The sequence below is a fragment of the Quercus suber genome, unplaced genomic scaffold (assembly GCF_002906115.3).
Source record: "Quercus suber isolate HL8 unplaced genomic scaffold, Cork oak 2.0 scaffold_430, whole genome shotgun sequence".
Lineage (NCBI taxonomy): Eukaryota > Viridiplantae > Streptophyta > Magnoliopsida > Fagales > Fagaceae > Quercus > Quercus suber.
Genome location: NW_027069881.1, coordinates 637390 through 659960, shown reverse-complemented (window position 1 = coordinate 659960; position 22571 = coordinate 637390). Strand labels below are relative to the sequence as shown.

The window sequence follows — 22571 nt, the reverse complement described above, 5'->3', positions numbered from 1 at the left end:
ATTTTTGTGCACTATCTCTTTTTTGGATAAAGTAAGATTCATATGCCTCTACCTTATGCTGAATACGGAAAAAAAGATTCTGACTCATCCGAAATCTCCTCCGAAATAAATTAGGAGGATACACTGGTGTGTCGGCAAAGTAGTCGAGATAAAGTCTTTTATGGCCTGCCAAACGATCACGTTCGATATACCGACGACGTTTACGTTGTACTCTTGAACCCTTAAGAACTCGCCTCATTATCTCATCCTCGTCCGAGTCGTCAAAAAGCAACTTTTTAAAAAGAGAGCGACCCATAGAGACAACCTTGAAGACAACAGTGTTAGGAAATTATCAACTATTATTGAACAGGAAATTATCTCACTTAAATAGCTTAAAACGTACTTAAAACAGCCCCATAACAGATTTTGACAAATTCTGCCACTAAAACAGACATAAAACAGCCACATAGACAAACTTCAAGAAACATTACACACACTTAAATAGCTTAAAACATACTTAAAACAACCCCATAACAGATTTTGACAGATTCTTATTATGAGCTTAAGGTTTTATATAGGTTGGTGTTCTTGCTTTATTACTGTTTTATACTTTATTTGAAGAATAAACATGAAGAATACAATCACAAAACCATGGCAAGCGAAGCCAATTAATAGTCTAGTGCCCTGTTTTATAGGTAGTAAGTTGACATTGAGAAAACACGGGTGCATATAATGCCTCCTCTAGGACAGTGGCACAAAACAAGCAGGAATGCATGGACTCATTCCAAGGAAACAACTAAAACTGTTCAAAGTCATATTATACATGGACCTGTGCGCTCATATGCAATAGTACGATCGTAATAATTTAATAAGAAACGACATATCACCTATTCCTTCCCTTCTTGTATACCGAAAAGAGGAATAAGAAGTAATTTCTATATGAGTATGTTCAATAGGCCACAACTAATTAATGCTATTAATGCAACTAATGGTAACTGAAAGAAGAAAAGGCACATGACACGACTAAGAGATTGTTGCAGCTGAACAATTAAATTGAAGGAAACCACTAAGGACCAACTAAATTCAATGGAAATGTCCAATATTAAATCTCTAATAATATTAACAAGCTCCCTTGCTCTACAAGAGCATTCTAATGAAAATAATCCAATGAATCTGCCAAAATAGCCCCTCCTCCCAGTTCTTTAGTTGTCACCAAGTCTAAAGGCAACATCCATGTGCCATCTAATGAGTCCACAGATCTCTAACAAACACTTCTTCCTCCATTGCATAAGGAATTATGAATATGTAATAATTAATGCTCACTTTTAGTATCTAGCATTATGTGCCTCTTTTAGTATCTAGCATTAGTACTACAGTATAAAAAATAACAATTCACCTATGTCATGTACCACTTTTGAAAACCAATTTTTGTGAATTGTGATTGTTTTTTTAAACCAAAAAAAAAAGTGTGTGATTGATATAAGCTTATTTTGGTGAGATAAAAATAAATTGAGTGGGACAATATTAATTGTGCCTGGCACATCCTATTCATTATTTTTTGAAATGCTAATCTAGCATGCTTAACCCCTTATTTTACACTAGATTCTTATTGAATTAAGACTCAAGCTATGCAGGCAGGGTGGAGTTTTCCTCTATATCCACATGTCCACACCTACAGTAATAGAAAAGGTTGGTAAATGGGCTACTAAACTAATACAAGACTTTGAAACTAGCCTAACATGTCATTGAGCAAAAGATTGTAACCAAAGAGAGCACTCCTGGATAAGTCCAGTGGCCCAAAAACAGAATGTCTTGCCTTATTAATGGTCAAAGTTAATACTTAAGTGGACTTCTTAATTTATAACTCAAGTAGAAATTAGAAAGTGTTAGAAAGAAATTTGTTAGCACACCCATGAGTTTATGTTCTCTACTAGTCTTTACTCATTTACCCGAAGGAACATTTATTAATGGTCAAAGTTAACTTAACCACACCACATAGCTGGCACATCCAACATTATTTACCTTCTGTGTCAGCTGGTGTGAAAGTGTGAAAGCCAAAAAATAGATGAATTCCCCTTCCCTTTCAAACAGCCACACCCAAAAAAAAATTAAGTGGTACATGACATAGTGCTTCTAATCTCACCAAACAGCCACACAAACAGCAGTAAAACAGCCACACAAATAGCAGTAAAACAGCCACACAAACAGCTAGCAAACTTAACTATCATAAACAGCCAAAGAAACACCCTTAGAAAATAAATAAGTTTTTCATATAAACAAAAATGATGTGATTACATAAGTGGCACAACCTACTGCCAATTGATCAAGTTGGAACAATACATCACCTATATGTTCCAAACCTATGCTTAAAATAAGCCACTACCAAAATAAGGCTAGTTACAAAATGGCATCTACATATGCCAAACCCAACCCCAAAATAATTTACTACCAAAATAAGGTTACAACAAGACATCTACATGTTCCTTGGGTCAACTCCAACTTGTCTTGCAAGGATTTGATCCTTGAGATTTTCAAAATAACGGCTTTCTTTGTCATTCATGCCACTTGTATCCATGGTCATTATTCTTCCCTCCTCCTTAATAGTTTTAAGACGAAGCTTTTCCGCTTTGATGTGAAGAGCCTCTTGGTCTTGTTCATGTGATGCCTGAATATACTGCAATTTTTTCGCCAAATAATTATCGAAACCATTATCACCATCTGCCCTCTTTCGCTTAGCCTTTTCGGCTTTTCTACCAATTGGTCTTTCTAGTACCACTGTATCATCATCATTACTATCAACTTGATCAATTGAACTTGGAGTTTGAGGGAGCCTTTTTGATCTTTCCTTAGGCATACTCCACTTTGGTTGGTTCTTCAACGCAACCCAACAATGTTCATAAACAAAATGTTGTTTTTTGCCGTGTTGAGGATTTGGTGTAGATTTATATAGTTCCTTTGCCTCTTTCAACTAAAGTTTTTTTTTAAAAAAATAAATAATTAGAGTCTTGAAACTATAAAGGAAATTAATATTGTGACACCATTGCAATATAATTTATACCTTGTCCTCGTCAGTTCCACCACTGCTATTTCGGGCTTCAACTTTAGCCATGAACCCAGCAAACCTACTTGTCTCCCTATTAATATTTCCCCATCGACTTGATAGGGAGGTACTAGAACGTGTGGTTCCGTAAGTATTGTTCTTGCAAAACGATTCCCAAATTTTCGTCCAAAATTTGTCACCCTTTTGTTCAGTACCATGCACAGCATCCATGCCAATGTTAAGCCATGCAAAGATGAGGAGGAGGTCCTCATCTACACTGAAGTTGCCACCACGTTTAGAGGTGACAATTTCAACTTCTAGTAAAGAATGGATGGGCACTAAAGGATTTTGAGACCCACTTAAAAATGGCTCCACAAAATCAGAATCAGCTTGTCAGAAATTACCATATTGTTCATAGTCTTCTTGCCTAGCCATCCCTTTTAAATAGGGAACTTAAAACAATTAGTGTATGAAGTCAATTAGCATATGAAGTCAATTCTTATTTGTATCTTTACAATCAGTATAAGCTAATCATAATATTTTGGTGGCAACTTCTCACATATAGCAACATTCTACAATATATGTTGACAAGTCCTAATCAAAACAATATATGTAAGGCACGACAATCCAATGATTCAAAAACACCTGGAGAAACTGAATTAGATTGATCATAAAAGGGCTCAAGACTAGATCCTAAGGTGTTGAAACTAAAAATTAAGAGACTATGCAGAAAAATACAAGTTTAGCAACTTCTATGGAGAATCCTCATATCATCAACAAAATTTACTCCCTTGAACCTCTTTTGTAAACAATAAAACACAAATAAATATGGCCACTTATTAGGACACTTGTTAGCAAAAGCCATAATAAATACCAATGACTTGACCAAATATTCAAACCCAACTAACAGGACTTAGGAATTGGAAAATACACTTTGGAAAGCAAAAAGACACACTAAAAGCAATAGAATTCAAAGTTATCTATAGCCATAACCTCCTCTTGAAAACTCCAAATTGCACACTGTTTGATACTTGAAAACTACAGATATAGAATTTTCCATGACTTGCTAGTTAATTCTTTCAAGATCATTTCAAAATAAATTTTGAAAATGACCCCAAAAAATTAAGTGAGGTTCTGCTAAGACTTCACTAATTTGATGTTCAATTGTCACTAAGTTATTTGTTATTCATGAGACCCTCCGGTGTCAAAAGAATTAGCAATTGACCACTGCGCATAATGCCTTCATTATTTTTTGCATAATTTAGCAGCTCATGAAGGATTTATATTTCATGCCTCACCTTGTTTCAGTTCAGAGTTCAAACATTTCTGTAAGGTCATCACCATATTTCCCCTTAAAATCCTCACTAGGACTTTACTATACATCGTAACTACTTCACAATTCAATTGTCAGGTTACTGAAACCGCCTATGCATATTTAATATTTTCATCTCATTCAATAGGAGAATATCTGTGGAAGTCAGCACATATTTTGGCTCCATAATATGACTCCAACTTACGAATGTTAAATGGCCCTATCAACATCAAGTGCATTACTTGGATGACAAGAACATTGCAATTTACTCTATATTAGTTTGGACCCTTGATACATATGCATTCGTAACCACAGCAATGTGGAAAAATTAAAAGATTAGATAGATAGATAAGAGAAACAACATGTGTTGCTGACAAACTTGGTGATACATAGTACACACCCTTCTAAACAAGAAGAATAAATAATAAAAATGAAAGCATAAAACACCAGAGAGCAACTAGATATCGTAATTATAAAACTAATTGAGCTATTGAATGATTTGTGAGGAAAAAAAATGCTTATCAAAGAACGGTTACAGAGGGGTAGAGAAACAAAGAGAAAAGAGAGAAGGGAGAGAAATAGATAGAGAGAGATACTTACTAGTAATTGAAGAACTGAGCAAACTTTCTGAAGATGCTAAATCAACAACAAAAACTCTGCAAACATAAACAACAATTCTTTTATCAAAACCCAAACACAAACACAAGCTGAAACCCTCTTTTTATTGCAGAGAGAGAAAAGAAACACAAACACAAAACTCTAAAATACATTGATCAAAACCCACCTTTCAGTCAGCACCAAAACCAACGGAGCTAAATCCCCCAACACCGACGGAGCTTCGTTTTTTGCAAAATCTGAACCAAACCCAAAAACCCTTGAGGGTGAATCAGTTGAGATGGGTGAGGGTGAATCGGAGGGTGAATCGGTGAATGGGTGAGGGTGAATCGGTGAATGGGTGAGGTGAGGTTGAATCGGTGAATGGGTGAGGGTGAAGCTTCAGCGATGGAGATGGGTGAGGATGAATGGGTGAGGGTGAATCGGTTGAGATGGGTGAGGGTGAATCGGGTGAGAAATTTCGGAGATGGAGATGGGTGAGAAATTTCGGCGATGGTGATGAAGTCTGAAATTTCAGAGATGGTGATGAAGTGAGAAATTTTGGAGATGAGAGACCAAATGGAGAAACAGAGAGGGAATAGAGTGAGAAGTCCCCGCGCAGAATGTAGTGATGAGAGAGAAGTTTCGGGGGGAAAACATGTATAAAATATATTATGTCTGATACAATAGTTGCTACAGTGCAATTCTATGTTTAGAATTGCACTGTAGCACTATTGCAAAAAAATTTGCAATAGTACCATTTACAATTCTCTGATGCAGTTAGTTTTAAAGCTTAAAATGCTATATTTCTCTTAGATTTGGCTTTAGCATTTTTCAATACTAATGCTCTAACAAAAACTGGTCTATTTACTATATTTGGATATTCCTTCCTCCATGGATATTGCTACATCAATACAATAATAACAATAATCATCTCTGCATTCGTGCATGTTACATAGTACCACATCATAGCAGGTGGGGCTACCTTTTTAACTTATATCTAACCGGGTACATATTACATACTACATAATGCCACGTCATATTTTGTTTTTTAAAAGATAAGATTTAAAAAACCACACATATAGTGTAAAATAAACATTGCCCTTTAAAAAACTGTAATGCGTGTTAAGGCCATTAAAGAAACAAAAAGAAAAAAGAAACAAACAGTAAAAGCACGCATTACTCATCAAAAAAAGAAACAAACAATATTGTATGTCCATATTCTTGTACATATATTTAAGTTTTTCTATTATGAAACTTTAAAAAAAAAAAAAAAAAAATTGCTGTATTCCAAAGAGTAATATTAGAGATAATAAATTTCACAATTTGTTGAGTTTCAAAATAATGATTGATAATGATATTTAGCATTACTTCTATTGTATGCCAATTGAAACCTATCAATTCAAAAGTTGTGGGGGAAAAAGTTGTAAAGTTTATTGTGTAATTAAGTAGACCTAGAGCATATTTGGTATACTATAATAGTGATTATATGGTAATAGCTAGGAATGAGAAATGCTACATCCACGATATTTTTTACAATAAATCTTAAGTGACAAGTTATTATTAATGGATAAAAAATTGATGTCAATGGTGGGTAGGGGTGTCAATTCGTGTTCGCGGGTCGGGTTCGTGTCGTGTCGAGCCATAAGTACTTTGCTATATGGGTTGACCCGAACCCGACCTGTTTAGTAAACGTGTCAAGAATCCTCAACCCTAACCCGACCTGTTTATTAAACAGGTTGACCCAACCTGACACGTTTAACCTGTTTAATTAATAAGTCATGTAAAAATTAATACTAATAACCTGTTTGATTAATAGGTCATACATGATCTAAATAATCTATTATTAATTTCTATATATCTAAAATTAAAATACAATTACAACCATAAATATAATAATAAATTAGGGGTGTCAATTCGTGTTCGCGGGTCGGGTTCGTGTCGTGTCGAGCCATAAGTACTTTGCTATATGGGTTGACCCGAACCCGACCTGTTTAGTAAACGTGTCAAGAATCCTCAACCCTAACCCGACCTGTTTATTAAACAGGTTGACCCAACCTGACACGTTTAACCTGTTTAATTAATAAGTCATGTAAAAATTAATACTAATAACCTGTTTGATTAATAGGTCATACATGATCTAAATAATCTATTATTAATTTCTATATATCTAAAATTAAAATACAATTACAACCATAAATATAATAATAAACATATAATTACAACTACAAAAATTAAGCAATAATAACAAAATTTAATATCTTTATTACCTAAACGGGTCAAACAGGTCAAACGGGTTCACATGTTAAACACGAACACGACCCGTTTATTAAACGGGTCAGCCGTGTCGACCCGAATATGACCCGAACCCATCTAGCCTCAACCCATGACCTGTTTATAAACAGGTTAGTTGTGTCGGGTTCGCGGGTCGTGTCAAATTTTGCCACCCCTAATGGTGGGCCTAGTTTAAAACTAGTAACAGTCTACTACCTATGATTTATTATGAAAGTGTTGTGGAACTAGCAACTAAGTATTACAATAAATACAATAAATTGGAATGGAATACATAATACTTTTTTTTTTTTGAGAAATCCGAGGAATAAATGCTAGTCCACAATTTAGTATAGTAGCATAAGGTGGTGGGAACCACAGCGCACCCTTAGCGCAATGGTCACTCTACAAGTACAAGTACTATGAGGTGTGGGGGATAAGGGCCAGAGTTAAAGTCTCCAGTAGGAAGCTTCACACACATATACACTTAAATTATATTAGATTAGAACTTATATCTTATATAAAAAAAATTAAAAAGCATAAGGTGGTGGGATGAAATTATATTAAGTTATATATATATTTAGGTCAAATAATTTTCTAAAACAACCTTATTAGTGAAATTATATTTACACTTTTTGTAAACTAACATCTTTTTTTCCCCTTCTACAGCAGATGGGAGAGTATCCTTCTTTTTTTCTTTTTCTTTTTTTTTTTGAGAAAAAGGTGGGAGAGTATCTAGCTTAACATTTTATTATGTTAAATTTTAAATTTTCAATAATTAATATATTCTTCAAAATTAATAATTTCATAAACGTTAAAAAAGAAAAAATTAAAAATGATAAAATCTTCTGTGAAAGAAAAGAAAGAAGAAAATTAAATAAAAAGAGAAAAGGCAAAACTTAACATGAAAAAGAACTCAACAACTCAATGGAATTTCAAATTCATCGATTAGTATAGATGATGATATCGATCACAAGTTCACAACAGCTATGGATTGAAATTGATAAATCAGTACTTGGTCTATTTAACGTGTAAAATAGAGCTCGGCAAACCAACTATCAATTGATATAATAGGCACCAAAGGAGAGAGACAGCAACATTTTTTTTTCCTTTTCCCTTGGGAGGTTGCTAATAGGTTTTTAGCAATTTTTTAAATAAAAACTATTACCGTAAGTAAAGAAATAAAGATTGGTTATTTCTCATTTTAAAAATCAACTAAATAGCTACGGAGAATGATTATTACATTATAGTGTCCTTGTATCAAGAGTACATGCTCTTATTGTATTCCAAATGTTGCATGATAAAAACATAGCAAAAGTTTTATAGTTTCTTTAGAGAATATGAAAAGAAGTTACCATTCATCCAGTGCTTAGGAGGCTGAAAGTGAAACCCAGTTCTGTGAATTTGTTTCACTTCCACAGCACTAAGAGACTGAAACTTTGGGTAAATCTTGTGAGACGCCTTGACTACAACATTGTTGCATTCAAAGCAAAGAGAGCAAAGTAAGAATTAAACAGAAAGAAACTTGGAAATATCCATTATCTAAGAAGAACAGAAGAAAGAATAAGAATTTTTTTTTTTTGGTTAAAAGAAGAATGCATTAAAACAACTAGCTGTCCATAGCAGTTACAACATTGGCAGATCACCTTAGAGAGTACAAACCATTAACATCAAACATAACTAAAGAGGTAAAGTCAGGGGAAGGCGGAGTAGTGAAAACAACAAAATCAGCTTGCTGCAGGCACCCCTTCCTCGCAAGACCATCAGCAACTTTATTCACTTCACGATAGACATGTTGCATCTTGACTTGCTGGAATCCGCGGAGAAGGGACCTGCAATCATTCAGCAATGGAGAGTACTCTTTGTTAGAGTTCGAATTAGAGAGTACAAGATCAACTACAATCTTTGCATCCATTTCTATTTCTAGGAGAGTTATCCCCAATTGTGCAGCCATGGTCAGTCCATCTCTAAGTGCCCAAAACTCAGCTATGACACTGGTTGTGATACCAATTTTTTTTGCAAAACCTTGAACCCAGCTCCCTCTGTGATCCCGAATGACCCCTCCTCCTTCTGCTTTCCCTGGATTCCCCATTGATGCTCCATCCATGTTGAGCTTGTGCCAGCCTTGGGTTTGTTCCATTTTATTTGTATGCAGCCCTGTTGCCGAGGTTGGACAGATTTGCCTACACAAAAGAAGTACTCGATTGCCTGATTAATACAAGACTTATGGAGGAAGTGATTCAGGGTGGTATTCTCAAAGACTACTCTGTTCCTATGTATCCATAACCCCCAAACAGCAAAAGGGAATAAGCTCCTCCAAGGAATTCTGTGGGATTGGATTTAGGCATTGCACATGTTGTTCCTCTTCAACCAATCCAACCAGTTTAAGTTGAAGGAGGAAATCAAAGAGGCAGGCACCCCTATCTTCCTCCAAAATTCTATGGCAAAAGGGCACTCTTAATAAATGGCTTATTGATTCAGTGCCATTTTTGCACAGAGAGCAGGTGGTGTCACATTGCACACCTCTTGCAGTAATGACCTCTCTCGCGGGCACACTGTTGTGGTGACACAACCATAAGAAATGTGCTATTTTGGGCATTGTATCCAGCTCCCAGACCCACTTGCCCAGGAATGTGCATTCTTGATCCTCCTTAGGTTTCGCCAACTCATATGCTGATGCAGCATAAAATTCTCCATTCTTTGTAGCTTTCCAAATTAAGGTGTCCTCCTTACTACCATATAACTGGATAGGCGTAGTTGAAATTTTTTTCCTTCACACTTGCCAAAAGCTGAAAAGACAGCTCGTTCCATTTCCATTCTCCATCTCTAAACACATCTTTAACTGATATCTTGTCTTCCAACTGCTGTAGTGGACCTTCTATGAGCTCCCTTAGGATGCCCCCTTTTAACCAGTTGTCAGTCTAGAATTTCAAGTTGGAATTATTGCCTACACTCCATGCAATTCGTTTAGAGAATATATGGAAGCCTTGTTTGACCGCTTTCCAAATTGAAGAACAAGGAAACTTGTCAGGATCACTGGAGTTCCTCCTTGATTGAGAACAGTATTTGTTTAACAAAACTTTTGCCCACAAAGCATCCTTTTCATGATAGAGCCGCCAGTTAAACTTAGCCAAAAGTGCTAAATTTTTAGCTCTCGCTGCTTGAATGCCTAATCCTCCCTCCTCCTTAGATTTGATAATTTTGTTCCAACCAACCAAGTGCATCTTACTCTTTCCTTGAGATGATCCCCAAAGGAAATCTCTACTAATTTTATCCAATTTATCACAAAGATGAATTGGTAGAGCTGCCCCTTGCATCACATAGTTTGGAATGGCTGACATCATAGATTTCACAAGGACCGTCCTACCTGCGAAGGATAGTAACTTAGCTTTACAGCCAGATAGCTTCTTGATAACCCTTTCCGCCACAAAATTAAATTGATTCCTTGCAGCCCCTTTATGTCTAATGGGAAAACCCAAATATTTGCCTAAGTCGTTGGTAGCTTGGATTTGCAGATTGCTGCAAATTTTATCTTTCAGATCTGCCTTCACATTTCTAGAGAAATAGATGCGGGATTTGTCAGAGCTCACTTTTTGACCCGATTCAGCACAAAATCTGTCCAGCACATCTTTGATAACCACACTGCCTTCTTCACTTCCCTTGGCAAAAAGAATAAGATCATCGGCAAAAAAGAGATGTGATATCTCAAGATTTCCCCTTGAAGCCTTTATGGGAACCTAGTCACCATCCATACATTCTTTTTGGATTAGGCTTCCCAAGTACTCCATACATAGGATGGAGATGTAAAGGGATATTGGATCGCCTTGGCAGATGCCTCTTGAGGGGTTGAAACTTTCTAGGGACTCACCATTAACAAGAATGGAGATGCTTATAGTGAAAATACAACTCATAATGAGCTTTACCAAGTGATGAGGAAAGTGAAATGCACGAAGAACTTTGTGGATGAAATTCCACTCAAGCCTATCATAGGCTTTCTCAAGGTCCACCTTAATTGCCATAAAACCCATCTTTCCTTTCTTGTTATCCATGGAATAAATGAGCTCCTGAGCTATAACAATGGTGTCCATACCCCTCCTACCCATAACAAAAGTAGCTTGTAAGGGTGAAGGAAACATTGCAGCCAAGTAGTGATGATTTTGGTGATTACTTTATAGACCGAATTGCATAGGCTAATCGATCTATAGCTCCCCAATGTTTCCGGACTCTGACATTTAGGAATGAGAGCTAAAAGAGTTTCATTCAGGTAATTAGGAACTGCCCCTGATTGAAAGGCTAAAGCAACCTCATGACAAACAGCTTCTTGAACTTCATGCCAGAATCGTTGGAAAAAACGAGTATGAAGTCCGTCAACTCCAAGCGCTGTAAACGATTTTAGTGCCCACATTCCTACCTTAATCTCAGCAACGGTCACCTCTTCACTTAACTTTTCCTTTTCCCAACCTAATAGAACACTATAAGAGAAGTGTTCCACTTTCGAAGCTCAAGTAGAATAGGTCAGCTAAGTGGTAAAGAGTTTCTTGAATCTAGGGCAAATGTGATCCTTCACTCCCTCTTCATTAGTAATCCATTCACCCACATTATTCTTGATAGCCCTGATCTGATTTCTATGCCTTTTCACCACTGTAGAGGTATGAAAAAAAGCAGGTATTATGGTCTCCAAAGGCTATCCAATTTAGATGAGATTTTATTGCCCAGAATTCTTCCTCCTGAAGCATAATAAGGTTATACTCTTCAGTAAGTTGTTTCTTTAGGTGGACTAGAAAATCATTGGGGTTACTTGCAAGGGCTTTTTGAGTACCATTAAGCCTGGCAAGCACTTTCTTCTTCCTGGTGAACAAATTTCCAAAAACCTCAACATTCCACCGTTTAACTTTCCTGGTGAAATTAGTGATTACAAAAGACAATGGATGGGCATGGTCCCAATTGTCTTTAACAAATCTAGGGAACTTTGGGTGTAGAAGCCACATAGATTGAAATCTAAAAGGCTTGTTTCTAGCCATAGGAGGAGATTTACTAAGCTCAATTAGGACAAGGCAGTGATCTGAATATACTCTGATTAAATGGGTGATCGAAGCTTTAGGGAATAATAATCTCCAAGAAGGGTTTGTAAAACACCTGTCTATCCTTTCTAGAATTAAATATGAAATTTTCCTGCAATTGGACCATGTGTACTTTGGGCTAGAGAAGCCCAAATCCAAAAAGTTACAATGGTCAAGGAAATCTTTAAACTCTAAGGCCCTATTAATGTTTATACTTCTACCCCCATATTTGTCCTCCCCACTGAGAACTTCATTAAAATCTCAGAGGAGCAACCAAGGCAGTTGATGCAATTGGGCAACTTTAGTCAGATTGGACCATAAAATTCTCCTTTCATTTAACCGTGGGCTAGCATATACTGGGGAAATAAACCAGGAAAGGTTTGAGCAACGTACCTTAACCATGGCGTGGATTTCCTATTCTGTGCATGAAAGAACGAACACTTCCACCTCCTTTGTCTTCCAAAGGAGCCATAACCCCCCTGCATATCCAATTGTGTCTATGGCAAAGAAACCATCAAAAGGAAGGTCCTCAATGATTCTAGCTGCTTTGTCTCCCCCTACCCTTGTTTCAATTATCACCATAATAGTTGGTTGGTGGTTTACCATCATTTCAAAGACTCTCTTCTTGAAGTCTGCTTTCAACAACCCCTTACAATTCCATAGTAAAATATTCATGTTGACAAATTTTCCAATTGGTACTTCCATCGAGTTAGGCATCATTGCTACTGCCTCCATCATGCTCTATCCCATTGTCCTCAGAAGGTCCATGGATGTCATCCATTCCAGTTTCCACACAGTCGTACTTCAGGATCCCTAAAATATCCTCCCAGCATGTTACCAGAAGGTCGCACCTCCTGTATGGGGTGAGTATTTGGAACAGCTTCATAGTTGGGAAATTCCCCATATGCGAGGTGACTGCTCCCCTGAAATTTATGACTTTCCTCTCCTGCACTAGCCATTCAGATTCGTCCAAGTGAGGCACTACTAATGGCCTTCTCTGCTTGTTCAAACTCATTGCCACTTCCTCCGTTATCAATGGTGCGTTGACAATGAACTTCCACCATGGGTTGGGGGTTGTTCCCTATTCTGGATGGTCCAATGCTAGATTCCCCATTATGATGCTAGACGAGGTGATTGGAAAGAGATGTTTCCACGCTACAAAGAGCTTTTTCTCGGCTTTGCCCATCATGGAGGTGGGTGAAGCTTTGATTTGGGCTATCACTTAGTCCGAGATGGGTACTAATCAGTTCTTATACCACATTGCCTAGCCTGCTCGAGGGTAAAGATGATGATCTTAGGTTGTTGGCTTCATTTTCAGAGGTTGAAATTTTTACTGTTGCTCTCTGGTAAGGCGTGGGTTTGCTACCTAAACTTGGGTTTGGTCTTTTGAGTGTTTTGGGTGTCTTAACTCCAAAAGCTTTTTTCTCCTTACCTTTCTTATGGTACTGTTTAGTCATTTCAATCCCCTCCATTCCATTGCTCAAGAAGGCTAAGTCAGTATTCAAACCGGCTTTGGTGTTACCATCTATCCTTGATAGCGTGTTACTTTCACCTTCCACAATCTTTTCGGTGTGATCTACACGCAACTCACCCTCCAAATGGTGTTCCCTAGATGAGGTCTGGCCTTTTTCTTGGGGTTTGGGTCCCACCACTGTACCAAATTGTACCGTTGAAGCCTTTTCAAACGTTTCCCCCTGTTAGGCTTTTTGGTTTGGACCACGATTACGTCCATTTCTAACTAGATTCTTTCTTCTAGTAACTAGCATCCATGCACCATAGTTAGCCTCTATTTTCTCTTCTTCCTGGTTCTTCTTTGGCATGGGAGTACAGGCTTCTTCACCTACAAATACCATCTCAGGGGATTTAACCTGATAGCAAGAGTTTTCTTGTATGTGCCCAAGCCGACCACTGCAATAACAAAGAGACCAGGTGCCTTCATATGTAACTTTCTGCTTTAATCTTCCTATCTTCGACGTGTTGTTAAAAGGTTTGTCCAAGTCCACCTGAATGCACAATCTCGCAAAGCTTCCTCTTGTGTCGGAGGTAGTGTAATAATCTATCCTTAGCACTAGACCAATAGTATTCCCAATTTCTTTTAACACTATTTTATCATAAAACTTTATTGGCAGTTCAGGTAGCCTAACCCACACTGCCACTAAAGAGAACTTCGCTTCCGAGGCTTTGAAGTATGCTTTGAAGTATGGTTCCCATGGCTTGATAGCAAGAAAATGGCCACTAATGAACCACGGTCCCCCACGGAGCACCTTGTCATAGTCTTCTTCAACATTGAACTTAATCAAGAAGAAATCCTTCCCTAAATCAACACAGGTCATCCTTGCCATAGGATTCCATAGGGCATTGATTTTGAAAGTGAGGTAGTTGTACCCCACAGTCCTTCCATACACTTTCACTATCAATGCCTTGGACCACAGTGCCCTGATGCGCTCCTTCATTTCTTTGGATAACAATACTTCCACCATACCCTCTAAGGGGGCTTCACTTTCTATGTCTGATGCTTCATCCTTAGCAACTATGTCAAATCGAAAGGCTTGCTCATAAGCTCCTAGGATGTCCCCAACCAAGCTGTCCCTATAGCTAACCATTCCTCGAGGTTGGGAGAAAGGTTTATCTCTACTGCTGTCTTCGAACTTTTTGCTCCTTCTGCCAATTTCATCATCTTCTTCCTTTGAACACTATGTTTCACTTGATAGTTCCACTTCCATGGCTTGCAATTGTTAAATCTTGAAAGAATAAGAATTTTGCGAGTAGAAAGAGGCTAGAGAAGAGTACTATATATAGATTATAGAGCATTAGAGAGAGAAGGCGGTGCATGGTAGATGTAGAAAATAACAAGGCTTTTTTTTTTTTTCGTGGATCCCAAGAAGGATTGGTTTTGGGATTTTTATCTTGTTTTCCACATGCCAAAAACAAAATACAATAATGGTAGTAGTAGACAGTAATAACATTGTATATATAGTTATATACATGAATAGATTGTAATAATGATATTTGAATTTGGAAAATATTATTTTATAAAGTGAAAATTCAATTTCTAGAATTTTCTAAGTGAAAATCGAAATTCAATATTTTCGTTCAGTCGAAACTTTTACTTGATCAATCAAAATGATGAAGAAAATAATCGTGAAATCACTGGATGGTTCAATTGCTGTTCGATTCCTATTCGATTGATCAAAAAGAACATTCAATCGATGCTCGATTTCTCTTGACCAATTGAAACTCGTAAAACTAAATTTTCTGCAAAATTTTCTAGTAACTATTCTAAATGTTTGAAAATGTTTCAAGTATTGTGAACAGTTTTATGAAACATTTTAACTCTTCATACGTGCTTTTTGGTGAAATAAAACTCTATGGATATAAATAGAAGCTTATGTTCACTTGAAAAATAACACAAAAAGCACAACAACTTGGTTATATCCTGTGGTCATTCTCCAGAATTGCTATTTGTAAAATCCAACAACTTAGTTGTATCCTGGGGACAAGTTTACGATAACCCTTTAGCAACAATTATGCCTCCAAGTTATTGTTTAAGGAAAACTATATTGTGCCTCCAAGTTATCTATTTTCTGTTTGTCTTTTATGTTAATCTTATTCTTTCATTATTACTTTATCTATTATCCCCAACAAATAATAATAAGGATAAATTTTGGTTTAAACATGTTTAGAGTTATCATTTCTACCTACAAGATGACAAAGTGTATATTTAGATTAGTTGTTTTAAAAAGTGTTTTTTAAAAAACAATGCGATATCAGGTGAGCATTTAAAAAACAAGTTATCTATTTTCTGTTTGTCTTTTATGTTAATCTTATTCTTTCATTATTACTTTATCTATTATCCCCAACAAATAATAATAAGGATAAATTTTGGTTTAAACATGTTTAGAGTTATCTTTTCTACCTACAAGATGACAAAGTGTATATTTAGATTAGTTGTTTTAAAAAGTGTTTTTTAAAAAACAATGCGATATCAGGTGAGCATTTGGATAAAGTTGATCTAAAATTTTTGTTTGAGTTGTAAATTACCAAAGGGTTTAATTTGTTTCACACAGTTTTACACACTTACAAAAACAACTGAAGTAGTGACTTAAAGCTATACTGTTTCACACAATCTCCGATTATAAACACTACTCGTTGCCAAAATGGACACAACTATATTGTTAGGCTTTTTTTGTCACCAAAGGTTCTGCCATATTAGTATATTACATAAATAAACATCATCATGCATCTACAATGTTAATTGGAATTCCCAACTATCATCAACAAGAAAATTCTTATTCAATTGGCTTCTACTGATTTTTTTTTTTTTTTTTTGGGGAACAAAATGATTATTTAAATACTACTAACAAACACTAAGGGCCCATTTGGTACGTGTGTTTAAACAATAGTTTTCAGTTTTTTTGAAAATATGTGTGGATGAAAAAGTATGTGGAAATACGTGTAATGTTGTTTAAAAACTGAAAATATGTGTTTAAGTTTATGTTCCAAACAGGCCCTAAATTTTCAGCATAATTAAGAAACTATTAGATCTTCTCTCTTTCAGTTAATTTGAGGTCTCTTCATGCTCCATGCATTGAGTCTCTCTATGGTAATACTCTCTTTCCCGTAATTAAATGCGAACAAGTGAGCATCATTGAGGCTTGTGAATGTAGGATAAACCCTTGATGTGATGCAGGTTTTTCCTCCAGCTCCAAAACTTTCCACAACAGAATGATCAATCTGCAGTAGAACATTTACAACTCAAAAATTTAGAGAGAAAAACAAAGATTTAACCCTTACCATGTTTAGACTAAATAACACACCCTTAAAGTTCTAGATTGTTTTCATTTTAGTTCATAAAGTTTGATTGTGTATTCGGAATGTTCGTGAGAGGGCTTACCAAACTCCTAAGAGAGAGCTTCCTATCTGTTAAATCCACATCTACAAAGCCTGCAAATGATGGTTTATATAGTCCACTCCTCACAGAGGAACTATATACAAGCAAACATATAGAAACCAAGTCAAAAAGGGTGACAAGAGGAGATACAAAAAATTACTATACTACTCTAAAAGGCAGCTAAATTAACCAATAATCACACAATTACCTTCTTGCATCAGAGCACATGAGAACTACATGTTTCTGTGGAGCTTTGAAAATTCTAAAAAAGACAGGAGTATATTCCTTTAGATTTTCTGAAGCTAATGTGAACAACCCAAATGGCCCAACCCCGCCTTCAACTTTTATGCCCTTTAGAGCACAGACATCTTGTGCATTTACCCAGCTAGGATCAAATTGCTCGGCGCTGTCCAAGCTCGACGGCAACAAGAAGGTAACATCAACATCAGCCTGTAAAAACATCAATTACAATGATCACTAAAATGAATCGTGTTCAGTGTTGATTGAAAGGAATTGATTTGTACCATAATAATGTAATGATTTGCTTGTAAAACAAAAATGCCGACTGTTTTTTTTTTTACAATCTTCTCCGAAACTTGCTAAGGTGATAAATTATAAAGCAACATCACTACTATATGGCTCAATCAATAACATAACTTTTATAATATATCGATCACAATAAGTTAAATCAACAGATGTAAAATATATATATATATTGTGTCACATTTAAGTAGCAAACCTGGATAGCAGTTATTCCTTTAATTTCAATTTGCTCTCTCATTTTGAGCTTGTGATTTTTTATTTGAACTTTATCCCCTCTCAGAGTTTCTAATTCTTCGATAGGCCACTGTATCAATTGTTTCCCACTACTGTCAAGCCACAACTCCCTCGGAATAGTCTGAAACAATTCCAATAAAACATCACATTTGTAAGTAACTTGTTAGCAACTGTTTATATATAAGGACTTGTCACAGAACAACAACATAGTCTTAATCCCAAAATAATATAAAACATTAGTGTTACCTGAATTCCGGCCCATCCTTTTGCAACATCATGTTGAGCTATGTCGGACTCATTGGCCCAACCCCACAAAATCCTTCGGTTCTTGTCAACATCAAAGAATGTCTTTGAGGCATAAAAGTTTCCATAGTCATATCTCAGCCCACTCCAACCATCTACTGAAGTATTATCAGGTACATACCTATCTATACCTTGATGATATTGTCCAACAGTGTAGTACTCATACCTTGTAAGGTCAAGGCTCACCTTCAAAACATACTTTATATCTGGTCCATCAAAGGAAGTGTCTACTCCATTTTTACCATTCAATGAAACTGGGAAAAAATCTGGGCATTCCCACATACCTGTTTTATGTTTTGAATGTAGAGGATGTTTGGCTTTAACCCAATGCACAAAATCCCTACTCCTGTACAAGTATGCTATGCCTCTATGTTTCCTTTTGCTACCCACTACAATTCTCCAAAGCCCATCTTTTCCATACCAAGCTGTTGTTGGGTCACGGAAAGCACTTGCATTGACACTTCTATCAGGATCAACTATGGGGTTGTCTTTGGGCTTAACCCATTCACGGAGATAAGGATCAGAGTAGTTTTTTGGGATAGCATAGTTTTGGACTTGGCGATTTTTGGGGTCAATTCCAGTGTAAAGAATAACAGGCTTGTTGCCTGGGAGAATTGTGGCTGACCCAGACCAACACCCATTTATATCAAAGTGATCAGTGGGATAGATGGCAGGCTCAAGAGGCTCCCAGTTGATCAAGTCCTTTGATACTGAATGGGCCCAAACAATGTTGCCCCACACTGCACCTTTTGGGTTGTATTGATAGAATAGATGGTAGAGTCCATTGTAATACATAGGCCCTGTTTACATTCAAATGAAAAACACATAAAGCCAAGGAAAAAAAAAAGTAAAAAAGGGGGTGAATAAAAATAAAATGATTTATAGGATATGAAAGAAGAAAGTTCATCAGCAAAGACTCACCATTAGGATCTGTTGTTGGTTCATTGTTATGCGAATTTGAACACCCAAGAAAGAGAAAAGAAGTTAGTGACTGTGAGTAATTATAATACTTAATAAGCAATTAGAGACAGAATTAAGGGTAAAACACTTGTCAATGACCAGAAAAAAGTTATTGGTAACTAGCAGATTAACAGGGCATCAATGTCATGGAGAATATGAATTGCAATCTTTCACAAAATAACAATTAAGTTTCCACAATTATTGAAATCTACATAAACAAAATTTTCAGAATCAGTTGTGGATCTATGTGATAATAAATAACTATTTATTACCTTAACATCTGTTAAAAAATGTTGTATAGGTAACAATCTGATTAGATAAAGATCTTCAGTACCTAACACAATATGACCATTTATTGTATCTTAATCGTGGTTAATGCATTCTTTTTTACCACCATAGCAGCTAAGTGATTAGAATATTGTTCATGTAGAGAGCACTGTACCAATATTACCCGTAAACAATTATATTAACATGCATTCAGACAAAGGAAGAATATTGCCTTTCGAATTCGAGCTAAGGCCACAAATTGTGTCAAAACTTATAAAGGTTTCCACTAACTTATAGATGGGATAAATTATACCGAAGTGTGACCCAACCAAACCAAACCAAAGAGAATATAATAGTACCAACAACTGTTGAATTGGTACAATACAACAACAAAACAACAAAGTGACCCAGACCATTAAATGTTATGGAACTGTCCAAAATGAAAAGGAATCAATAAAATAACATTAGTCGGTCCAATGAAGCCACTTTATTAAAAATATAGAATGACATTGGAATGTGCTTCATCCTTCGAGAACGTACATGAGGAAGGGTAGGTTTGAACTAAAAACTTAAATTCTCTTGAGGAAGGGAACTACTTTGAACCATAAGGTTATATTTTTTTACTAAAAGCTCTTGGAATAATATGCACGTTACCTAGATTATATTGTTATTTTATTCCTACTTGTTTTAAAGCATGAGATAAATCCACACCATTTTGTAAATTGTAAAACCTGTTGTGCTTATTTCTCTGAAGTCTTTCCTCAAAAAAAAAAAAAACAAAAAAAAAATGTTATTCGCAAATGCAATGCATGTTAAGTTTTTTCTTTAAAATATGCTCTTAAATTTTAAAAAACTGTACATAAAAGGTAAAAACTAAAAACTTAACAAGAAAATTGGTCTCAATCACACTCTAAATTAGAGAAACATATAAATATCTTCATTACATATTCGTATATAAATTCAAATGTTTCAATAAAAAACTTTTAACCATATTCTTATATAAATTCAAATGTTTCTATCAAAAACTTCTAAAAATAGTAGGTTATATTTCAAAGAGTAAAGAGCACACAAAATTTTTTACAACTCATTGAGTCAATAAAAGTAATTAAAATTCACTACTAACATTATTTTTATTGTATACCTATCAAAGCCCTCTCAACTCAATTTAGTAAAAAAAAATTGTAAAATTTAATGTGTAATTAAGTAGAGACTTGTGTTGTATTCTAAACGTTGCATGATAAAAATATAAAACCAATTCAAAAAATTCTAGACTAATAATTGAAAACTATGTTAAGTTGAGCTGGGCTAATCTAATGTAATATAAGCATAAACACATAGGCATTAGCCCAACCGATAGAATATAAGCATAAACACATAAGCATTAAGACTGAATACAAGTTAATTAAAATTCACTATTAACATTATTTTTATTGTATACCTATCAAAACCTCTCAACTCAATTAAGAAAAAAAAATTGTAAAATTTATTGTATAATCAAGTAGAGACTCGTGTTGTATTCCAAATGTTGGATGATAAAAATATAAAACTAATTCAAAAAATTCTAGACTAATCCAATGTAATATAAGCATAAACACATAGGCATTAGCCCAATGTAATATAAGCATAAACACTGATGAAACGACATGTAAAAAAGCATGGCCCCTTGACTTCTCAAAAATACTTCCCCTCTTATATTTTGGGTTTTAAAAAAATGAATTTAAATGATCTAATTATTCTTATACCACAATAGCATGCATATTCTAGAAATATATAAGTAAATCTTGTTAATAAAATTCTTCTTAATTTTTTAGAAAATTAGAGATACTGTTAGGAAAAAAAAAAGGTTTAATCTGGTTTGTTATAGGTAAGAAAATAGCATTGTTTAAATTATGTTACAAATATGTGTATAAAGGTTATTTTTTGGATTTAATTTTTTTTGTATATATATTTATTTTAAAGAAATTTCTGGCTTGCCATTCCAGCACAATTATACAAACGTAAGACAAACAAAGGGGTAAAACAAAACAAAACCATTCTTCTGGAATTCAGAGACTGAAACACTTGGCATGCAAACAAAGAAACCGAGACAGAAAAGAAAAAGGAATTGAAAGTTGAAACCATAAACAAAAAACCATTGCTAGAATATGAAAATAGAGTACATACCGTTAATCCAGTGCCTAGGAGGCTGAAAGTGGTACCCAGTTCTCTGAATTAGATTCAGAGTCTCAATACTTTGACTCGTTTTCTCAGAATGCAGAGACTGAAACTCTGGATAAACCTTGTGCGATGCTTGGACAGCAACACAAAGAGAGAAAAGGCATAGCAAAACTGGAAGAAACTTCGCCATGTCCATTATCAAAGGAAACAGAGAGAATAGAGACGCTTGGAAAGGTGACTAACTATATATATGCATAGATAGAAGAGAGAGAAAGAAAGAGATAAGGTGGTGGTAGATGCTGAAAATAACAAGGATTGGTTTTGGATTATTGTTGGGATAAACACTTTTAATTAGCCTAGCGGTTTATTTTAAACCTAGTACTACTAGGAAAAAACTTCTTCTCCTGTTTATGTGGGATTTTTATCTTGTTTGTTTTCCACGTACCAAAAACAAAACAAAAAAAAAAAAAACTACAATATAATAGTTGCAGTAGAAAACTAGACTGGTTTATAATATTTTTACAATAAAATTCAAAGTAAGAGTCTATTTAGGGATTTTAATTTGAATCTACTATTGAAATTGATTTCTTATCCACCAATAACAGTAACAAGTAACAACTTATCACCATTGAAAATAGAAAGATGCTACGTTTATAATAATTATACAATATTTTTATAACAAATCACAGGTGGTTAGTTGTTATTCGTTCAAATTTGAAACTAACACTAAGATTACTTTTTTGTCCCAAAAATAACAACCAGTAACAACCTACCACTTAGAATTTGTTGTAAAAATGTTGTAAAAATATTGTAGACATATCATTTCTCTTGAAGATATTGTGGATATAGTATTTCTTCAAAAATAATAACATTAACAATTTATCCAAAAAAATAAGATAAATATTACGTTTATAACATTTTCACAATATTTTCGCAATAAATCTTAAATGGTAAGTTATT

General features: G+C 35.2%; 2 protein-coding genes across 2 annotated transcripts; both read right to left on the bottom strand.

The window, feature by feature from the left end:
- Positions 1-10117: 10117 nt before the first annotated feature.
- On the bottom strand, positions 10118-12961 carry LOC112040231 (uncharacterized). The gene is made up of 6 exons (XM_024073126.1): positions 12860-12961; positions 12650-12735; positions 11995-12092; positions 11427-11657; positions 11120-11310; positions 10118-10933 (listed from the first exon to the last, which is right to left on the bottom strand). Exons 1-6 carry the CDS (start codon positions 12959-12961, stop codon positions 10118-10120), a joined length of 1524 nt encoding a protein of 507 aa, XP_023928894.1.
- Positions 12962-16445: 3484 nt separating this feature from the next.
- LOC112040220 (beta-fructofuranosidase, insoluble isoenzyme 1) lies at positions 16446-21838 on the bottom strand. The gene is made up of 7 exons (XM_024073118.2): positions 21618-21838; positions 19149-19157; positions 18171-19027; positions 17887-18045; positions 17356-17597; positions 17151-17241; positions 16446-16990 (listed from the first exon to the last, which is right to left on the bottom strand). The coding sequence occupies exons 1-7, from the start codon at positions 21805-21807 to the stop codon at positions 16811-16813; spliced, it is 1728 nt and encodes a 575-aa protein (XP_023928886.1). The 5' UTR covers positions 21808-21838; the 3' UTR covers positions 16446-16810.
- Positions 21839-22571: the final 733 nt, after the last annotated feature.

What these genes read in the sequence shown, in the direction of transcription:
- LOC112040231 (XM_024073126.1), bottom strand. Translation starts at nt 12,961, where the DNA reads ATGGAAGTACCAATTGGAAAATTTGTCAACATGAATATTTTACTATGG. An exon ending in AGAGAGTCTTTGAAATGATG is followed by an intron (nt 12,736 to 12,859) that starts GTAAACCACCAA and finishes TTGGATATGCAG; the next exon opens with GGGGGTTATGGCTCCTTTGG. An exon ending in TACTCAAAAAGCCCTTGCAA is followed by an intron (nt 11,658 to 11,994) that starts GTAACCCCAATG and finishes GTGTTCTATTAG; the next exon opens with GTTGGGAAAAGGAAAAGTTA.
- LOC112040220 (XM_024073118.2), bottom strand. Translation starts at nt 21,807, where the DNA reads ATGGACATGGCGAAGTTTCTTCCAGTTTTGCTATGCCTTTTCTCTCTT. An exon ending in AAGGAATAACTGCTATCCAG is followed by an intron (nt 17,598 to 17,886) that starts GTTTGCTACTTA and finishes ATGTTTTTACAG; the next exon opens with GCTGATGTTGATGTTACCTT. An exon ending in ATGTGCTCTGATGCAAGAAG is followed by an intron (nt 17,242 to 17,355) that starts GTAATTGTGTGA and finishes GCTTGTATATAG; the next exon opens with TTCCTCTGTGAGGAGTGGAC.